The sequence below is a fragment of the Dicentrarchus labrax genome, unplaced genomic scaffold, assembly GCF_905237075.1.
Source record: "Dicentrarchus labrax unplaced genomic scaffold, dlabrax2021, whole genome shotgun sequence".
NCBI lineage: Eukaryota > Metazoa > Chordata > Actinopteri > Moronidae > Dicentrarchus > Dicentrarchus labrax.
In genome coordinates this window covers 20,482,262-20,497,383 of record NW_026136712.1, presented here as the reverse complement: position 1 = coordinate 20,497,383, position 15,122 = coordinate 20,482,262, and the positions used below count along the sequence as shown (strand labels likewise).

At 40.3% G+C, this 15,122-nt stretch overlaps 1 protein-coding gene across 1 annotated transcript in view; it reads left to right on the top strand.

Annotated features, from left to right (window-relative positions):
• The window catches only part of skap1 (src kinase associated phosphoprotein 1), a 32,731-nt gene that overhangs the window by 3,903 nt on the left and 13,706 nt on the right, over positions 1-15,122 (top strand). The window contains exons 5-8 of the mRNA XM_051418270.1: positions 11,846-11,926; positions 12,029-12,112; positions 12,200-12,324; positions 13,049-13,112. Coding sequence (XP_051274230.1) covers positions 11,846-11,926; positions 12,029-12,112; positions 12,200-12,324; positions 13,049-13,112 — 354 coding nt within the window. The remainder of the gene's footprint in view (positions 1-11,845; positions 11,927-12,028; positions 12,113-12,199; positions 12,325-13,048; positions 13,113-15,122) is intronic.

Here is a 15,122-nt window from a genome sequence, read left to right as displayed (position 1 = left end):
CAGATGGTGGAAAGACAAGACCACGAGACAATGATAGTTAATTTTTTGGGGGGAATTGTTCATTTTAGAATAAACAAAGCGAGATTTCCTTGGGGAAACAAACAAAATCAAACTATAAAAAATGCTTAAAAAATTTCCCTTACGGCTATAATGGTAACACGCCCAACAACAAACTACGCCGTCTGTTACTGTGGATGCGATTGTCGTTAAAGCACGAACGTTGTGTCACGCCATTGTTGGCGTTAAATGTGAGAAATAGCCAATTATGCAGCACTATCAAAACCTTTTTTTTTTTTTGTTCTTTCATTTGCATTTTTGCTTTGAATAAACAACTACATTTTATTGTTGGATCAATAATCATAACATTTTGATTCTGTAAGAAAAAAATCTGTCTTTTTATTGCTGGGAGACGGCGACCATGTTAGCGTAGTGAATGGCCTGTGTCCTCACTAAGAGGGCATGTGGAGTTCATAGTTCATTCTCTGTTCACTGCCAGTTGAAAGAAATGGCTCACACGTTTTCTGCTGGGCGGTCTTGATTCAATGGAAGAGGGAGTGTTTGTGGAAAATAATGGCATGACCACTTAATGAAATCAGTGTTTGGTGGAACAATCATCCACTGCGACGATTTAGGTTTATTTGAATTTCCTCTTTTTTCTTAACTCTAACCTTTTGTTGCATAAATTAATGATAATATTCTGATTTAGTGAAAAGTGTAAGGACGAAGGTAGAAGAGTTTTTCTCTCTCTCTCTCTCTCTGTCGAGTTTAATCGTATCATTTTATTGTAGCCTACTGTATACAATAGAGACTTTGTGACTTGGAGAATGTATTATCCGTGGTAATCGACTGCCTGCCTTCGCTGCTCTCTGTTCCCTAACCAGAGAGTGAGTGAGTGTGAAGTCGATGGTTGCTTTTTACACGCGGGAGGAGCCTGTGCCGTTTGATTAGATGCGGTGGCCTGTTGTCTTCAGCGGACTGGGTGACACCAGATTTGTAATGGCTGACAGGAACAGATGGAGCCTCCATTGTTAGCCCGGGTGTCTGCATGGTAATGTGAACTGAGTTTCACCCGCCGACCGCACCGGTGACCTGACCGCGCCTGCAGCCTCACCCCAGCCTCGTCTGCCCCCCTTTCAGCACCCTCAAGCTCTCTCTTTTGCTCTGCTATTTGGGGCTCACACACATTTTTTTAGGGAATTTGTTTCACTCCCTCCGTCATTCCAGTACATTTTGCATACATAAACAAATATATGCAAAATTTTCTCCCTCTGCCGTGTAGAATCCACTTTAACACACGCAGAAATAGACCCCAGGAGACAGCCGTAGATGTGGGGGCTTTTAGCCCTGTCATGCTGTTTGCAGGTCAAGTTTACGAAGTTGAAATGGCCTGTTTGTTTTTCTTTGATTGGGGGAGCACCGCTGGGCGCTCGGGGATGTTTGCTGGGAAGTTGCAGCGATGACAGAGCACCACCGCAGGAAGAGCTTTGTTTCAGGAGGTCGTGATCGTAATGATTCTTGTATTGTGTACCATAAAGTCTGTGTAGGTGTGGATTCATTTATACACAGAACGTTATTTTCTGACATACTCGGGGTCACTTTTTCGGTTTGTTATTGAGTATCTTATTATCATTTACTGTATATAATGTGGCATATGTTATAAGCATTTCCATTTATAGTAAATATCTTGGAGATCATTTAATTTGACATATAATCGGTCATTCTTTTGTTTATTTTCTCGATTAATCAATGAATAATCTGGTTTATAAAACAGTGAATAGTGAAAAATATCCCTTTTAAATTGCTTGTTATCAGTTTACTGTCACATGAGCTGAAACTAGGGAGTGTTTGACATTTTCTTTCTTGAAAAACTATTAATTAATTATTAGTTTTAGCTCTAAAGGCACGTATGCTCTGTTGTGTAGGCCTATTTAAAGAATACAGGAATGTGACCCCCTTTTCAGTGATTACAGTGCCGGCACAATTTCCTAAACCAATTACTTGCAATATAATGCAGTAGGATAACCAATTTGAAGTTATGTCTCGCTGTTGCCTATTTCTCATTTGAATATGAGCAGCCACACAGTAACAACATTATTACACGCTGCTGGTAAATAGAATATTAAATCTAAATTTTGTCATTTTGGCTGAAGCTCCAGAAAGCTATATAAAGTGAAGTGCTTCTGAAGGTGCACGCCCGGGTCTCTTGGCTGGTGAAATAGGAGGGGGGGAATAACCGATGCCAGCTGACGGATGGATGCTTCATTAGGGGGTTAATCAGCAATGTTTAAGGCGCCAACTGGCCCCTCGTCTGAAGTCAAATTAAGTCGTGGAGAAAAGAGCAAGTTTGTGGGCGCTTCACATTTAAAGAACGAGAGACAAAAAATGTTGAAGCGCTGCTTAATAAATCACTCACACTCACTTTTACACACCGCACCTGGACTAGTATTTTGGGTCTTGCATAGATGACCTCCTCGCAGGTTTGTCGGCCTCTGGTCGTCCTGTCTGAACTTTTGACCTTTTTGGCCTCTTGCTTGGCCAACCTGTGACCTGTCTGCTCTCCGGTCCAGAGCTTGTGTGTGTGTGTGTGTGTGTGTGTGTGTGTGTGTGTGTGTGTGTGTGTGTGAATGATCGTTCCCTTTCCCCATCACAGAACGCCCATCGGTCGTGAAGTTTCTTTGGACTCTTGCAATAGCCATCTACTGTATCTATCCCGTCAGAATTTCTGCCTGGAGATTAATTCTTCACCGCGTTCATCGGCGTATGGATTTTGTGACATTTAGATAGCGGCTGCTAGTTTGCAAGGAAGCGAGGGGATATGTTAATGACCTCCAGTCTTCCTAATTCTTCTTCTTCACTCTCCTTTCCTTTCCTCTCTCAGTTGCTGGCCGTGTGCTTCTCTAGAAAGACACATACACACACACACACACACACACACACATTACGAGGCAGGAGCAGGCTCTGTGTATCTCTGCGACTGCTTGCCACCAGGGTTCAAAAGTTCACACTATTCCCCTAGGGCTACTGTGCTGCTGCAGATGCTGATAGTCTTTTTCTCTCTCTCTCTCTCTCTCTCTCTCTCTCTCTCTCTCTCTCTCTCCTCTCTCCACCACCACCGGCTGCCTTTCTCTCCCTCTCTCCCTCGCTGTTTACACTATTAATCTTGTACACTCTCTCTCACACACTCACTCACACTGCCTGGCAAGAAGAGAGCGGCTTGAAGGGGGGATTTGGACGTATTTAACCGAAGGGCATCCATCACTCTCATCTCCGGCTTCACCCCCACCAAAAAGCCACACGGTGTAGTTTTTGCATCCTCCCGTTTTTGCAAGCCCCTCTGATGCAGCTTTCCCCTCATTTGCTTTGTTTTATTGTTGCATTGCATATAATTACATCCCTCCGTTGCCTCCGGTGTAGTGCCGTGTTGAAACCCAGGGAAAACAGGCGAAGGTAAATGTGCGGCAGTCCATCTGTAAAGAGGCACATAGGCAGAATGCAAAGTGGGAAGCTGGGGCAGGGTGGCTCCTAATCTCCCCCAGAGCTGTCAATGTCACAGACAAATAGCAAAACTATCAGATGCGGCGGGTTCACCCAGAGGTTAGCGTTCCCAGGTACCTCCTGCATTCACTCCCTCTCTTTCTCTCCCCCCTTGCCTTTGCAAATGAGAATTTGATTTTGCCCTCCACTGGAATCCATTTCTGGAGATGAATGAAGTTTCAATGCCAAGCCCAGGTGGCCCCGCTGATTTCTTAGGGAAATAAATGGAGATGGGAGAGATGTGTTGGCCTGTACACAGACAGTGACACGCCGGCTCCCAATGCCTCTGGGATCCCTCTGTTTAATTGTTGCTGTAATGTAGCACTTTAAGGTCATTAACATGCCCTTGTGGAGTTATTCGAGGATGTAGAGTAGAGGTTGCATCCCTCTTTACACCGGGATCTCCGCACGGCTGGAAGAAGTCACCACTGTGTGTGTGTGTGTGTGTGTGTGTGTGTGTGTGTGTGTGTGTGTGTGTGTGCCAAGTGGAACAGGGCTGCCGTGGGCTTGTATGCTGTTAGAAGATTGCTTATCTACAATGGACATTTTTTTTTATTATTGATTCATAGTGGCCCCCTGCTGTAAGTTAGCTTATCTTAAAGAAATAGACTCAGGAGCCAGTCGATTGAGAAAATATTTTATAGCAAAGGAACCTGGAAACTGTCATTAGTTGTATTTAAACTAAACAATTATGCATTTGGTTAATTAACTTCAAAAATATAAATATCTTACAGCACTGATCACAGTTAAAGTGACATGTTATAAAATGCCAGGCTTAAATAAACATGGTTAAATTATAGATTTTTTAAATTTAGTAGGTCTGGTTATTACTTACTTAAAACAGTAAAGAATGTGTGCAAACGTATAAAAAAAACAAAACAAACTTTATTAAATAATCATCATCCTTGCAGTTTTATATTGCATTATATTTTTCTATGAGTTCATTTATATTTTGTCATAAAGTCAGTTTGAAATGACTCCTGCTGCAGTTACTGTCAGAGAGGTGGATTTACTGTTTTCCTCTGAATGAAACACTGAAGTACCAATTTGTTTTTGAATTTTCTTTTTCTTGGTTATTTGCTTATTTATATTTAAACAAAAAGATGAGATAAAAAAAAATATGGATAATCTTTTCCTTTCACAGTTATTACTTTGTTGTTTTATTTTAATTTTACTCACTTTTGTTAACCGCTTATATAAAATTAAAGTATAAACAGGCACAATTCTTATGTTTTATTGTATTGCAGCTATTTTAAAATTAATATATATTTTTTTGTAGCAAAAGAAAAGGAAAACAAGCAACAAAAGAATTGCAACATATTGTAATTTGTTCCAAAAAGGCCAAATTAAGTCATTATTCAGCCATTACTCATATTTCTTTATTAAAGACTGAATGGAAACTTGCAAGAAATATATAATCAATATATTACAGTAATTATTCGCTGGTCTCCTGCTAAAATTAAAATTTAATATATTTAATTTAAGACACAGTAAAATGTATGGTGGCATTTAATAAATAAATAAAATAATCACCTTTTCAGGGTTTGTTAATGGGAACTGTTGTTTTGGTTTAAATCCCATAAAGTTAAAAATCTATAATTTTGTCCACTAAAATATAAATATGAAAACATTTATGTAAAATACAAATTATTTTAAATAAAACCACTTGCATCAGATTTAAACAAAACACTGCTGTTGATAAGCATTTTGGCCTTATTTTCCTCGACACCTGTTGCCCACGGGCTTTCTGGTGATTTATTAAAAGCAGCCAAAGAACGGTGGCATCATATAATTGTTTATTGGCGTAATATGTAACCGCAGTGACAATAAAATAAGAGCAATTATATATAGAAAAAAAGGCGATAGGCGTGACATACAGCTCAGCAAGCACAACATATTTACTTACCATTATTGCTAAAATTATTATTTTTTTAAAGCATTTTAGTGGAAATAACAGAAGCATTTTAAAGTTGCAATAACTGTACATTCAGAGGGCGAGTGTGTTGATTTTCTCTGAGTGTTTTCTCCCTCCAGGCTCTGTTATATCCTGTTTTTATCACAGATATTCAGGCTCTCCTGTGGGCCCGAACTCCACCATTGTTGGTATTTATATTCTTACTACTGTTTTTTTTTTCTTCTTCTCCCCCCTGTCTGTGTCAGTGAAGCAGCTGAAAACCATCCCCAGCGATTAGAGGATCATTGTATCTGCAGTTAAGCATTTGAATAGTGGTAGTAAATCTAGAAAAGGGAAATTCAGGGTCTCTGTATACGCTGCTTATGGCTGCCCAGGGGGAAGCCGATGTCACATAGTAAATTTAGCCCCTTAGTGTCTTTACAGTGGCCGGCCTGAGATGTTTGAATATAGGAAAACGGAGCCTAGGATGACTTGACATCTACTCCTGCGTAGAGGCACAGAAATATGTTTATATTTTATTCCAAATTGCATCAAGCATAAGAGACTAAAGCAGACAATAAAAGAGAGAAACACCAGAGAACAGAATTTCCTAAATCGAAATTTACTTGAGAAAACCAAAAAGTGTGATTTCAAATATTTACCTGATCCTCTGTGTGTATTGTTAAGGCTCAGTCATAAAAGCTTTTATCTCAAGTCAGAGACAGAAGATTTGTTGTTTTAATCTGATTGACATCCCTGATCCAAAAAAAAAAAAAATCCTTAATCACCCCTGCATAAATTCCCGGTCCCATTAAACATTATTAGACAACGATACAGGCATCATGCAGCCTGATATAATGCACTGCATGTTTTCTTTGGTTCAAACACATGCATTAGGAGGTTCTAAACACGGTTTATGTATCGATGACTGAAGTCCTAATCAAATCAGGGGGAGGAGAGGAGGGCAGGGAAGACATTCTGCCCTTAACCTCAGTGCCTCTCAGTCTCTCTCCTCCCTTTTTGACGTCCGCCTCGCTGGAGGGACGCACAGCAGAGGCCCTCTACTGTAATGAGGAAAAATGTATCAATTTAGCTCGGCCTGCGCACAGATTGAGCGCCGGGTGGGTGAAGGTGCACCGAGTGAATCCTTTTTCCTAATCAAGGACAGTATCGAAGAGGATTGCGGTCTCGCTCGCTTCGTCTGTAGAGTCAGCAGCATTCCTCCCCAGCAGCCCCCTCAGGGCCGGGGAGCCTCTCTCTGCCTTCTGTTTCACCTCATCAGCAGAGTTCAGATGGGGGTCAGGTCCTGCCCCCTGATGTTGCATTCAATGCAATACCTCTTGCATCGAAAAGCACTGTGCGAGCCCCCCGTGCTCAAGGACTAAGCACAGGAGAAAGAAAACATATGATCACTTGCTGATTTTGATTCCTACCTGTCCTATTAAAGGGGTCACCTCTCTTACATGCTCCTACATGCAGTAGATGTATGAATCCCATCAAGTGGCCAGTGTTAACCGGCTGTATGTTGTAGTTTCCTCAGTACCTCTTTAGTTTATTTATTTAGCTATGAGAGACCGCACACACTAACAATAATAACATTAGGGTGATGTTCCCAGATTTAGCCTAAAGGATTATTTCCGTCGTCAGTCCTTGGGCAGGTTGATGTAGAGAATTAAAAGAAACAATCAAACAAGCACAACAAAAAGCAGACTAGAGCCGAAATGATATGTTAATGGATTGATCCATAGAGAACAAAGAATAAGCAACCACTTTAATTGTTGTTTTTTAGTGCAAATATTAAAAAAAATACACTAGTTCCAGCTTCTCAAATGTAAGTATTTTCTAGATTTCTTAGTTTATTTAGTCAGTAAAATTATATTTTTTAAAGCAAACCATTTGAAGACGTCCACCCGGGTTTAAGGAACTAGTGATGGGCATTTTTCACAATTTCATGACATTTCATAGACCGAACAATGAATTAAACGATAAACGATTGCGGCCGACAGAAAAGCATCAATGCACATATAGAAAAATACGACATAAATGAAAAGAAACCCAATGAAAGCTGTTACAGAACAGACACAGCGATACACAGTATAACCTTACAAGCACAAACTACAGAAATATAGACTTCCAAAATACTGAGGAGGCAAACACACACACTCACTACAGAAAAACAAAATAGAGCAGGCACATAAGACAACCGATATTTAACATCAGAGACATGCAGACTTCAAATACACTTGATAGACATTGATGTACAGAGTTACTTCTTTGATTTCCATGTCTTTCTAAACATTTCTCCCATCCTACACGTTATTTTAAAACACTGTTTGTGTGTCAAACATCATAAATACTGTAAGACATCTTCCACAACACATATAATATACAGTATAAATACACTTGATTTTTAGGTTGATTTTTAGAAGTTCAGCAGCATAGAATAGCAAAAGAAGAAAGACAGATTTTTATGCTGATAAAGGGCTTTTCTCCCCCATCATCTCACAGTCTTTCTCCATGTAACTGGCTAACGTAAATGTCTCCATAGCTGGAGATACAAGAGTGGTTCCTGCGTCTGGAAGTACACGTTCCCCCTGCTGAGGTTGAACCCAGCCGGTGCGGTCGCTCCTCTCTGCCTCCTCACAGAAAAAGATGCTAAAGCGATTGCTCGCTCTCCATCTTCTGTAGCACCATCAACATCTTCAGTGCGTTTTTGTATTTTCATAACATCTTTGTTGCATTATGACCACCGTTAGATCTAATGTAACATATTAGTCCTCCCACCCAACCATTTCCCTTCATTTTGATTCACTCTCTATCCAGCCTTTGATTGACTTTCAGCCTAAGTAAAGTGGATTTTAATGAGAGAATACATTAACTCCCTCTGGTCATGCTAACATAAATCAGTCTTTTCTTGCGGGATCAACTGCTGAGCTCATAACACCATGCTGAGAGAGTGTGAATAACCAAATGAGAGATTGCGGCTGTGGCAAACCGCTGGCAGCTCAGATGCATTGTTGTGTACCCCCCCCAGTTTAAAACAAGTTCAGGAAGGCAACAGAACGGAGCACTTATCAGCACACAGGTCAGCTTGCTTATGGAAATGTTCCTTTGTCAGGGATCAATTAAACACATATCTCTGGTCAATTTCTATTGATTATTTCCTTCCATTTGGAAATGGGTTGACTCGTATCTTTTCTAGCTGATGACCACGAGAGCCGTTAGCAGTTAGCGAGGGCCCCGTAGCAACTCCTCACCTTGATTTACAAAACACGTGATGAGACTCTAAGATCACATCTATCTGCTTCTCTTTGTTGGTAATTGCACTCAGCTAAATAGGTTATGCTGGAATATCAATAAATTGCCATCAAATTAATGTCAATACCAAAGCTGTGGATGGTGCTAATTAAAACGCAAAAGGGATGAAAATGAAGTCATGGCATTGCCCTGAATAATTGATAACGCAATTTATGATTTTTATGAAAGAGTGCCGTCTGTCTGCGATTTTTGATGAGGCCTTAATTAGATGCATTAATGTGTCTCTCTGTGCCTGTAGTCGAAGCTCCAAACTCAAACACCATGATGGTTGTTGGGGTTTTTTAACACCCCTAAATTACACATTTTCAAATAACATTACCTCTGAATATCCCACTTAAAATTGCATGGGTCCCAAAGAGGTGTTAGTGTGTAATTCTCATTAAAGGAGGTATTGTTAACTGAGGACCAATCAGGTTCTGCTTTTGTTTAGGGTGGGGATTAAGTACCATTAAGCTGTGTGATGCGTTTAGGTTGTGCTGCTACCCTGTGGAAGAGTCAAGAACTATTGTGTACTTGTGTTTCCATTTTCATTAAGGTCTGTGTTTGCACCCACTCAGTTGTACCCCGTGTTTTGAGATTCATACAAAAGGTGGACAGTCAAGTGAGGTCATGTCACCCGGCGTTAAAGTGTTAAACACGCATGAATGTGTAATGTTTATTGACTCAAGCAGATCAGAGTGATCCCGTGTTGATTTTGTACCACCTCATCTATTAGGCGGGCCTCGACCTTTGAGATAAATGAAGAGCGAGGGAAGCAGACAGATGAGGGGATTAGAAGTGGGCCGCAACAGGGAAGCAGGCACAGGAAAAAAATGGACGGACTGCCGGCGGATAGATGAGGTGGGGGAGCATAATGACCGCTGTTTGTTATGATGTACTGAATCAGGTTCTCTTTGACAAAACAGTCCTTAGCACCTCTGTATTTATAGTGTCACCGGTCAGTCCATCCACAAAGGCAGGCTGATGATATGTGAGCGTGTTAGCGCGGTGAGGTGTCTGGGGCTCTGCTCTTCAATGACCCGCTCATCTGTCAGGCCCACGAGCTGAAATGGTGCCGGGTTATCGGATCACAGGCTGGATTGTTGTGAACTTAAATCTGTGGAATGTGGGAAAAAAAGCCAGTATCAGCTTTTTGTTTTGGTCTCTAGATCAGAGTTATTCAGACAGAGGTCACTGAGAATAGACTGGAAACAACAACTGTAAGAGAGTTGAGAGTGGGCATTCAGCTGGGAAGCTTTTTCATGTTTTTTTTATGAACAAGAAAGAGGTTCCTGTTTGTTTAATGTTGGGGGATGCTCTTTGTTTAAAGCAGAGGACCCAGTTGTGGGATGACATGTTTGGTTTTTCCCAGCAGTTAAACAGGTCCGTTCTTAGAGGGATGGACTCCAGGCATTCCCCTTGTCATCAGCGGTCTGAATGGGGTGTCACACTGACTAGTGTAAATGGCCTTTAAATTGTTCCTGTGTCTCAGACTAAAAAGGCGGTTCCTGCTCTCCCTTTGCTTTTTTTCCCTGCGAGGCTAATGCCTGTTGACTAATGAGCTTTGTTTTTGACACATGGAAAAGCCAGGTACTCCCATTGAAGCACAGGGCGGAAGTCGACCCTTTAGGCCAACCTGGGGTCAACTTTACAAGTTCCCCGCTAATGGCTAAAGGATAGGAAATATGTCAAATATTCAAATTTCTTGTTAGAAGTTCAGAATCAACTTAAACATGGACCAGCTGCTTAGAACCGCTTCTCTCAAGGCATCCTGGTGGTTTAGTCGCACACCATATAACTGGTTTACGTTTACGGTAATCCCATATAGGGGAAAATCCCAAACAAAGTCATTTTTAAAGGGTAACTACATCATGAAAAAACAGAGCAGAGGGAAATGTATGTCCATTTGAGAGACGTACTTACCTGTGTTGTAGCTCAGTTAGCTGCTCTGCTTTGAGAGGCTTGCCGGGGTGTAAGTGGGGGAGTGTCAGCTGTAGCTCTGCTGTTTGTTGCCCTTGACGTTACTGTTCGTTCGCCCTAAATACTGTATGTTGTTTAGCTCTGAATTTAGCACAGGTATTGTGGGATCATGTGTCGTGTTTGCTGCCACGGAAGAGGAATAAATGCAAATGCTCGCTAATGCTAATGCCACCAGCAGCCATGTGTGAGAGGGACAACCCGGGGCTACAGTCAGCCAGTCTTCTGCTATTCATACTTAGTGCAGCAGCTGACATATGTAATAGACCTTGGAGGTTTCAGGAGGGGTTAACAGAATTTGGAAAAACCCAATATTCAGATCTAAGCCGACACACACAAGCTAATTTTGTGTAGAAAATACAGTTTTTACACACAATATGTGTATTGTTGGACAAATCTCCAGTATTAACATCATATGCCAAAAAGCATCTGTCATTATGTGAACAGTGCAACAAAACAGCTACTTCTCTCTAGCACAAATGGCACAGTAGGCTAAATACTATGTAAACTGCATTGTGCAGTGCTTTCATAACAACTGCACTAATTAACTAAAGCCTCTTAAGTCGTGCCATTGTCCTATCATGTTTAAAATTTGACTTTGCAAATTGAAGAGAGTTGTTTGAATTTCCACAGGAAGGTTACTCCCATTAAAAGTGCAATGTGAGCTGATGAATGGACTGCAGTGCTCAGCAGCACTGTAAATGTATTGATCCCAGTTTCCTAAAGCCTAGCAGGGATGTATTTGATCCACAGGGTTGGAGACTTTATATTCATAGTGTGTGTTTGTGTGTGTGTGTGTGTGTGTGTGTGTTGCCTTGGGAATGAAGACCATTTTAAGTGCAGCTTATTAGGCGTTAGCGCTGAAACAATCAGTCAATTGATTCACAGAACCTATTTCAATAACAAATTAATTGCTTTAACTCATTTATCAGGAAAAACGCCATACTTTCATACTGGTTCTAGCTTTTCAAATATGAGGATTTTGCTGCTCGTCTCTTGTTTATATCATTATAAATTGAATATCTTTGGGGTTTGGGCTGTTGGTCGGACAAAACAACACATTAGAAGGAGTCACCTTGGGCTCTGGGAAATTGTGATGATGATGATGAGTGTGAGAAACAAATGAACTGCTTCTGTTCACAGTCTTTGATGACATCCCCCTTGTGGCAGCCCAGGGCCTCAACAACATCTTGAAGCAAGGCTACTTGGAGAAGAAACGGAGAGGTATAATATATAAAGATATAAAAAACCATATGAACAAATGTTGTTTATGTTAATCATTTTCCATTTGATATATTTTAATTCAGGGTTCCTTTATTTCTCTAGATCACAGCTTCTTCGGCTCCGAGTGGCAAAAGAGATGGTGTGTTCTGAACAATATGATATTCTACTACTTTGGGAGTGAAAAAGGTTTGTTTGAAATGCCAGCATACAGAAATATTACAGGTTCATAAATTGAATCAGATAACAGCGTACCGTGTGTTCTCCTCCATACAGATAAACAGCAGAAGGGTTCCTTTTATATCAATGACTACAATGTGCAGCTGGTGCCCAACCTGAGAAAAGACTCCAAAAAAAATGCCTGTTTTGAGCTCTTCGCCCCCGGACGGCGGTCTTTCCAGGTCGGTGTTACCACGACACGTATCAGGGAATTCAAATAACTAATATAGTTTGATAGATATTATTTTGGTAACTGTGTTTACTAGTGATTCCCTACGTCCTTCTTCTCAAGAGGAAATATCTACAGTCTAAGTTACAGCCCAGTCGATACTCATCAGATGATTTGTGCTTATCTGAAATAATAATTCAGCATTCGGCAACAATTCTGTCTGTTGTTTAATTTACATTATTTAACCAAAAGTGCCCAAATATTCACTGCTTTCAAATGTTAATATTTGCTGGTTTTTATAACAAGACATTTGAGGATGTAAACTTGGGAGGAAATTGTGACATTTTATAGAACAAGTGATTTAGTTAACTGAGAAAATAATCATCAGATTACTCAAATATTTATATTGGCTTCAAAAATCCAGTATCAATCGGGGGCTTTAATCTAAATCCATTTGGAAAACATTTTATTCTCATGTCTGTATGGTACATTAACACCAGTTTCCTACTCACTAAGAATTAATATGTCTTAATTAAATATTTTAGAGAAAGATTTAGATCTGATAATATCATAGCCATTACAAAAGGGAACTCTTTCTTCCTGATTAGACAGCTAGAAAGAGAGTTGGTGAATGTCTCAAACATTAAAAAATCAGGACTTTTTTATCCGTATAAATGCACCTTTTTTTTTTAGATGTGACGATAATTGCAGCATTATTGTCGCTCTTTCCCTTCCAGTTTACTGCCAGCAGTCCTCAAGAGGCCAGAGAATGGGTGGATCAAATCAATTTTGTTCTTAAAGGTAAGCCAGCATCTCTTTGTGGTTTATTCCGGCAACTACTGCATGTGCAGTTTTATCGGAAGAGCGTTCGCTGCCTTGTCGCTTCTCCCTTTTTTTTGTCTTTCTTGATTTGAATCAAGGGTTTAAGGATAGAGGATGTCACATCACAAGCCCTCTCAAAGACAAATTGCTGCTAGGATATATAAATAAAATTGACTTAAGCTGACTTTTTTAAAAGCCACATAGGTTAATTGGAAAATACGGTTAAAGCAGTATAAACCTTCCAACCTCCTTTTTCCTCAATTTTCTACTAAAGTTTGCTCGTGTTTCCGAGGGGCAGAAAGGTCAGAAGTGAAAGGGAGCCCTTTATCATCTCTGACTCAAATGAAAACCACCTGATCCATCACCAACTGCGCAGCCGAAACACACGAGTCCTGAACCTCCTCATTCGACATGTCACTGACCGTGTCATGAGCACCATCATGTAGCTCTAGTTCTCCTCCACCCCCCCCCCCCCCCCTCAACCACTCCTCCCCTAACCCTCCTACCGAATTCCAACTTACAGGAAATTGATTGGTAGATGTTCTGGTTATCCTCCAGTGACATTGATTTCTGCTTGGCCGCTGGTGTACGGCCGAGGACCTGATACCCTGTGTTACAGTGGCCAGTCGCCTGCAATGAGACCGCTCCTTCATCTGAGTGAGCAGCCGTGCCTGGTCTACTCTAAAATGGGCTCAGGCCGGGCCACCGATTTGCGGGAAGTAACAGACACTCTGCAGTTTGTCTTACTTCCTTCGAGCCCAGTTTTACTACAAAATGCTGGCTGATCCAGAATATGTAGATGATTATTAACTTCACCCACTGAATGTACCTGAGAACAAACCTGACTTTTCATAATAAATAATTTCATTTTTATAGAAAATTCAGATTTTTTTTTAAAGATTATTTTTGGCATTTGGCCTTTATTTGATAGTAATAATAGACATGTAAATGTGAAATGTAAAGAGGAAGATAGAGAGAGAGAGAGAGAGAGAGAGAGAGAGAAGTATCACATATATGCGATTATATTGTATACATCTTATCGCAAGACAAAGCAGCTTTATTTATATAGCAAATTTCAAACACAGGCAATAATTGTGTTACAGAGGCATTCAGAAAAACAAAAAAACAAAAAAGGAAGAGAAAATAAAATGAAATGACATGCATAAAAATAAATAAAATATAAAAAGAATAGACCAGAAATATAGTTAGAGTGCAGTTAAAGTGCTATAATAAGTTGTTAGTTGGATATAAAGGCGCAGGAGAACAGCAGAGATTTTACTTTAGATTTTAAAGTATTTAAAGGTGGCTTGGGTTGGGGTGCATTTGAAATCATGAGGAAGTTGGTTTCTTCTGTGTGCAGCATCGTAGCTGAAAGCAGCTTCACCCTGATTTGGTTCTGACTCGAGGCTCCGCCAGCTGACTCCTTCCTCGAGGCTCCGCCAGCTGACTCCTTCCTGGAGATCTAAGGGCCTGTGTACGAGACTAAGGATGAGACAATGTACGATTTAATCGCAGGTCGCAGTAGAAACATTTCTGTTATTGGGATAATTGTTAATATCCTCACGAGTGACTTGAAAAAGCTAACTCGCTAACATACAGTCCTATATTGACCTCCTAAATTTATTTTAAATTGCCACAAGAGGGAGCCTTTCCAGTCTTTCCAAAATCCTGAGCCTGTTACCAAATCTGAAGGCTCGTCTTGCCCCTAAAATAAAGTTAAACTGGATGTTTGGAAATACTTCTGATTCCAAACTGAAGAAAGACAAAAATATAAAATATCAAAATATTTGTTTCTTAATATATTAATTCTTAATATATAATATTTTGTTGATTAATGGCAGGATAATAATTTTCATATTGTTCCATACCTAGGCCCTACTGGGTTTATGTTATTCAAGGAGATTAAAAATGTATTTTGGCCTGAGATTATTGAGTAATTTAAAAAGCAACAATTGGCCGACGGTAAACCCAAAAATCTTATTTTTATTT